The 6,509-nt window shown below is 64.3% G+C and overlaps 1 protein-coding gene across 1 annotated transcript; it reads left to right on the forward strand.

The window, feature by feature from the left end:
- Positions 1 to 661: 661 nt before the first annotated feature.
- EMIHUDRAFT_454549 (hypothetical protein) lies at positions 662 to 3,082 on the forward strand (the record flags this gene model as incomplete). The annotated part of the gene is made up of 10 exons (XM_005791291.1): positions 662 to 730; positions 851 to 872; positions 1,239 to 1,306; positions 1,402 to 1,470; positions 1,625 to 1,753; positions 1,926 to 2,036; positions 2,118 to 2,581; positions 2,655 to 2,673; positions 2,783 to 2,904; positions 2,972 to 3,082. 9 exons carry the CDS (start codon positions 662 to 664, stop codon positions 2,864 to 2,866), a joined length of 1,035 nt encoding a protein of 344 aa, XP_005791348.1. The 3' UTR covers positions 2,867 to 2,904; positions 2,972 to 3,082.
- Positions 3,083 to 6,509: the final 3,427 nt, after the last annotated feature.

Raw genomic sequence — 6,509 nt, forward strand, 5'->3', positions numbered from 1 at the left:
GTGATCTGCACGGGGAAGTCACGTCGGCGTCAAAGGAGCGACGTGCGACCTGTCAGAGCTTGATCTCCGATCTCAGCGGCGTCGAGTCGTCTCCGGCGCGCGACAAAGGTACATCCCCAGGACGCGCAGAGGCAGCTGCGACCCCGCCGAGTGGACGGCGGCACACCGCGCCCCCTGCTGTGTGCCGCCGTCTACTCGGCGTGGTCGCAGCTGCCTCTGGAAGGCACCGAGAGGTACCTTTTTGCGCAAATGGTCAAATCAAGGTTTTGTAACGCGGGCTGTGCCACAGTGAAATGGCACTACCCAAACTTCTCCTGTTGTTTGAGTTGTGCCCTTGTTTGTGCCCTTGGCACCGTGGAGTGCTGGGGGGGGCGACAGGGAGGATGTGGTCCTGAGTTATGTGTACGCCGACTCAGGGTGTGTGGCAGCCAGCTGGCTGTGTGTCTTGTGAGCTTGTTTGTGTCTGTGTGTCGCTGATGATTAATAATTAATACAAATTATTACCCGATTATTAATAGTGTGTGTGTGTGTGTGTGTGTGTGTGTGTGTGTGTGTGTGTGTGTGTGTGTGTGTGTGTGTGTGTGTGTGTGTTTGCCTGATGGCAGGGAAGTCCAAGGCAGTGGCGAGCGGCAGGTGGCGTCGGCGACGTACTCAGTACACGATGGCGAAGCCAACACAGCGCAGGAGCTCGGCAGCAGCGCCGACAGCGGCCCCGCACCGCGTCGACGCGGTCTGAGCGAGGCAGCCTGTACTCCTCAACCTCCTCGGCACTCCCCCGACGAGCGGCGCGCTATGCGGGCCCGCCGCGGGCGACGCGGGCGGCGAGCCGACGTGCGTGCCGCAGTCATAGGCAGCGCTGGCGAAGCGAGGAGGTCGGCGCAGGCCCCCGCGCCGGATGCGGTCGCAGCGAGAGAAGCGAGACAGCAGATGCTGTCGGAAGGGTGAGGAGCAGCCTGCCGTCGAGCGGCGCGCCGCACAAGCCCGCTGTCGGCGGCCCGGTTCGAGAGCAGGTAGTCGTGGTAGTATTGAGCGCGCAATCGCGCCCGAGCCGGCCCGCCCTGGCCCTGTAGACCCTCCCAGAGAGTTTGGCGATGCTGTACAGCATGGATGCCCAGAGCATACCGGACAGGCTCCCGTCGAGCGACGAGCTATGCTGGCTCGCCGCCGGCGGCGAGCTCGAAGACCCGCGCCGAGCTTCGCCGAGCCTGGCGGGCCCACCCGCACGCCCGCGGCCGCAGGCAAGCAAGGCGAGCTTGCTGGCGTCTTTCTCGAGGTTCTCGAGGTGGATATCCTTTGGCCGCGTTGGGTAGCGAGTCTTTGCCAAGCGCCAGCATGCCAAAAGACACCATCCTCGCAGCGCGCGAGACGTGACCAAAGCCGCACGACTCGGCGCCGCGATAGCAGCCGGTCGACGTCGGCGACAAGCGCGCGGCCGTCGGGCGCCTCCGAACCGACAGGGGCGCCGTGGCAGTAGAGAGCACTCTACCGACATACCGTTTTTATGGCGGTTTTTAGGCGGGCTTCTTCACAGGAGTCGATCTTGGAGAGGGGCAGTGCTCACTCTGCACTCTCTGGTCGGCCTGCTGTACCGACCCGTCGTGGCTTCACATCTACCTCGTGCCAGCGGCTCTCCTCGGTCGGCACCAGAGCGCTCCATCAGAACGCCAGAGCCTGTCCTGGGGCGGGTCCCCACGCCCTTAGCCTTACAACCATACGCATAAAAAACCCGGACTCAATCGATTGTACTGCGGTGGTGTGAGTGAATGCACCATGAGCAAAAACCTGACTTGGCCTGTAGTAGGGCCTAGCCGTGCTGCCCCCCCGGGGCCCCCGTGCGCAGAAGCAGCCGTTTGCAATCATCTCTGTTGTCGGCCCCACCCGGAGGGGAAGTCGTCAATCCTCGGCCGCGCCTTCTGCGCGGCGAGGATGAGAACCTCTTCGAGATTGGGAGCGGCGTCACCTCCTTCACTGGCGGTGTGTGGATCACGTCGGAGCCAGTGCTCCTCCGCGGCAGCTCCGAGGCAACCGCAGTAGCAGTGCTCACACCCCGCCTCCTGTCGGCGACACAGTTCCGCGTGAGGCGTGGCGTCATCTTTACAGCTCGAGCCGTGGTTTAGGAGAAGCCAGTGCGCGCCTTCCTCATCGATACCGAGGGCTTCAGCGGCGTGGGAAGCCTCACCTCGCGCACGTATGAAGCGAACATGTTTGGCATCACCTACCTGCTCTCCTCGGCGGTCGTCTACAACTCGATGTTTCCGGTGGACGCGTCCACCGTCAGCCAGATGAACCGGCACGCGCTTCGAACGATGCAGATGATCAAGTCGCTCTCCGACGCGAACGTGTGGACGCACCGTCGCCAGCCGAGCTTTCTCTGGTCGGTGCAGTCGTTCAACATGCACCAGCTCGCCAACACGGGGCTGGACGCCGCCGCACTGCTCTCCCACCTCCGGAACGCGTCGAGCAAGCCGGAGGCGGGCGCCGCTGCAATCACCTCCCTCATCGCCCCGACCGGCGCGTCGTCTTCGGCGGCCTGGCTCGTGGAGCGCCTCTTCGAGTCGCCGACGCTGCTGCCGATCCGCAGGCCTAATTACTTCGTTCACCAGTTATTATTAATTAGTTGAAGCATTGGTCAGTTACTGCTGCCGGATCCGCAGGCCGCACGCCGACGACGAGGTGGACGCCACAGCCCAACGCATATAACCTCCTACCATCCTCGGCCGCATCTCTTCGCCTCGGCTGTGCATGAGCTGCACCTCGGCTAATCCAGCTCCCCGATGATCAGGTGGTCGCTAATCTCGCTGCGCACAAGAGCGCCGAGCTTTCCCCGGCGAGATGTAGCCGAGATGCGGCCGCGCTGTGCGGCTAATGGCGCGTCAAGTCGCCGACGAGCGGCACCACCTTCCGGTCACGCAAGAGCACAACCCCGGCCCCAGGCCGCACACACGGACAGCCGACAAAACTCCGTTCACAGGCCTACCTCGCCGACGCGGACGCTCTCCGCGCCGCCACCCTGCGGGGCTTGCAGCCTGTGCACCGCTGCGGCGACGCCCAGCCACGGCGGGGGGGGGGGCGCTTGCTGTTCCGGCCCTGCAAGGAGGTCGTGCCGATGGACGGGCCGACGCTAGTGGCACAGCTGGACAAGTGGCTAAGGCTCGAGATATGGAGAGATATGGGAAGATGTGGGGAGACACAGCTGGACATGTGGCTGAGGCTCGAGACGTCGCCGAGATCTCGCCCGAGATGCCCCCGAGCTGTGGAGGGGCCGTTTGTCGACCCCCGCCCCCCTTTAGGTACGGGCACGTCGTCGAGGAGACGGAGGTGGAGCGGGTGGCGGCCAACGAGACGGAGGACCTCAAGCAGGAGGGCCTGAGAGAGACAGCCGAGAGCAGAGACAGCCGAGAGACAGCGAGGAGACAGCGGAGAGACAGCCGAGAGACAGCCGAGAGACAGCCGAGACGTGGCCGATATTGTCCTCGCGGACGAGGGTCTCGCACCCCCCGCCAATTCGCAGATGGCGATATCCACGGACAACTGGTTGGACAAGCAGTGCCGCGGCATCGCTCCCCCGGCGCGAGCTGCGGCATGAGACGGGCGCTACAGCCGCCCCGCGGATTGCAAGTATAGGCATCAAGCGTTTTCTGCGGCGCAAGCTATGGCCGGTCGGCCGCAACACGACGAAGCATAGCGCCGCGCGCGAGGCGGTGCTGCAGCAGGCACTGAGTCAGGCATGCCGCCCGCCGCCCCCCGCCCCCTGACCCTTCGGTTGAGACAGGACCCCAGGCAGCCGCGCGCTCAGGTGGAGGAGATGAACCGCGGCTCGATGAGCAAAGCGGTCCAGAGCGGCCCCTTCTGGCGCCTCCCTGGCAAGATTGCAGTGATGATCGAGGTGCAGATCCCAGCGAAATTTTTAAAGGTTTTTTTTGGGGGGAAAAAGGGACGGATCAAAACGTGGGGATACGCGCTGGGCTACACCCTCACCTGCGCCTCAGCCGGCGCAAACGCTGCAGCACCAGCGCGTCTGCACGACCGCGCTGCGGGAGCAAGCCGAGGAGAACCTTCGCTCGCTGGAGCGGTGGTGGGAGGAGATGCATCGAAAGCACGAGGCGCTCGAGCAGCGACCGCCACTACGACGCTCCTCCTTAATCGATCTTCAAGCTTGCTCCTTCGTCTACTAGGCGCAGCGGCTGATCCCTCCGCCGCCGCCGAGGCCGGCGCTGACGGCGGAGGAGGCGAGGGCGCTGCGGGCGAGGCAGGAGGCCAAGGCGCGCGAGCGGCGGGAGCGCGACGCCGCGCGGAGGGAGGTAAGCCCGCCGAGAGTGGGTGGGCGTTCAATGGACACCGCACAGCTAACCTCGGCGGACCCCCCCTCGCCAAGACTCGAGCACTCACCACCCAGCTCAGCTCTTCCTCGCGGGTGTTCTTGCAATAGGCCGCGGCCAAGGCGGGGAAGGCGGGGCAAGCGGCGCCCGCGACAGCGGCGGTGCAGCAGGGGGGGAGGGAGGAGTGCTTCACCGTGTACGACTAGCTGCGCTGAGTCGAGAGTGCGGGCGGGTTTTCTTTAAGGGGGCGTCGCCGCGCCGCGTTGCACTGGGAGCACTTGGCGGGGTTCTGTTTTTGTGTAAATAAACTTGGAGCACTTGGAGTGAAGTTAGCAGCCTCACATCCAGGGCCGGGGAGCTGAGAAGCGCGCCCAGCGGGCCGGATGATCGGGATCGGGTTGCGGGCAAGAAAGCCCTAGCCCCGGGGGGTGCGCGGTCGCAGGGCCATTAACACGGGTCTCGTGAATCCTGTTTTTTTTTCGCTGAGAAACTCGATCGTCTTCTCAACACAGCTAAGCCACAGGTACACAGGTGTCAGTGGAAACCACTTCACAGCTATGCCTTGCTCCTTTAGGTGCTCTTAGTATGTTCTGACTCATCCGTCCCTGACTGCCTGAGTACACTCCCTTCCTATTGTCTTGTACTCGGCGTCCTGTGGGTGTGTTCACAGTCTTGTGTGAAATACACATTATTATGATTCGATCGACGATTCGAGTTTGAGACACGTTCGTATTTCTTTTCGCAGCAGCGTTGAGACACAGATTTGCCCGAATGGCGGGGAATCTCGCCGCCCCCCGCGCTACCCAGCGCCTACCAGCGCTCGCTCGCAGCGCGCCCGACCCGCCGGAAGGCGCGGTCGGCGCGCGCATCAAAAAGTTTGCACGTACGTCCCTCCGCGGCGTGCAACATAGGCCTACAGCGCCAAAGGCTGGCGCCAATGGCGCCGGCCTGCGGCTGCGGCCCAGTGCGGCCGGCGCGCTGCGACGACCGGCGGCGCCGCCTGCGCGCAGCCATTGTCACTTCCTCCTCTGTCGCGTCATTCTCTTCTGCCTCGTCCTGCGCCGCCGCCGCCTGCCGTTCCCTTGTTCTCTCGGCTTCTTTCGCCTTTCGGCGCAGCTCCGCCCTCCTTGCTGCATATCCTGGCCCCTCGAGTCTATCGAGCTCCCCTCGCGCAAGGACCACATTTCTGACTCCCACTCCGATCATTTGCCTACAGGTCATGTTGTTGCTCAGGTCCACTCTCTCTTCGAACACTCGTGCCTCTACGGATGATGCCGGCGCTGGGGTCCCCTTCGGATGCATCGTGACATCTGACAACTGAATTTCCACTGGTTCGTCCTCCTCGGAGTCATCTTCCCCGTCCTCCTTCCGTTCGGCTCTTCGCTCGGTACGTTCGGTGTGGCTCACCCTCCATGCCGTGAACAGGCGCTTTATCCACCCTATATTCTTCTCTCGTTCCTCTGTCTTCACAGCAGTGCCGGAAATGAGTTCTTTTTGATTTCGGCGTCCGCCGAAATTCAAGGTCCGTCGGTCTCTTTTGACCGCGGCGTTAGAGAGACCGCCAACACCTGTGTCCTTGGGCAAAGTCGATCGACTTCTCACGATGGGCTGCTTCTCCAGCCGCGTCGAGGCCCCGACCGAGGAGCTGCCCGGACCTCCCGCCGTCGAACTCGACGCCCCGACGCCCGCCGACACCGCCGCGCCGACGCAGCCGGCCGCCGCCCTCCCCTCCGCCGCCGATCTCGCCGATTCCGCCGCGCCGACGCAGCCGGCCGCCGCCCTCCCCTCCGCCACCGATCTCGGCGTGAGCGAGGAGAAGCTGGAGAAGTGGCGCAAGTTCGGCGGCGGCGACCTGGAGTGTGTCCTCGCGAGCAGCGCCGTCGCCGTCCTCGACGCGCAGTGGGTCATCAGCCACGCCGAGGCGGGCGGCGTCCTCACCCACCGCCAGGCGCTGCCCAAGGAGGCCTTCCTCTCTTTCGCCGACCTCGTCGAGGCGACCGGCGATGGTGTGAGCAGCCTTCCCGTCGCCGCGCTCTCCTACCCGTGGCTGACCAAGGACCACCCCGACCCGCTCGGAGCCAACCTCGCCCGCGTCGCAAGGGCGCTCAAGGCCCTGCTCACTAACAATTACGGAAATATCACGCGGCTCGGCGTCTTCTGGGACTTCGGCTCGCTGCACCAGCACCCCGA

The sequence above is a fragment of the Emiliania huxleyi genome, assembly GCF_000372725.1.
Source record: "Emiliania huxleyi CCMP1516 unplaced genomic scaffold EMIHUscaffold_114, whole genome shotgun sequence".
NCBI lineage: Eukaryota > Haptophyta > Isochrysidales > Noelaerhabdaceae > Emiliania > Emiliania huxleyi.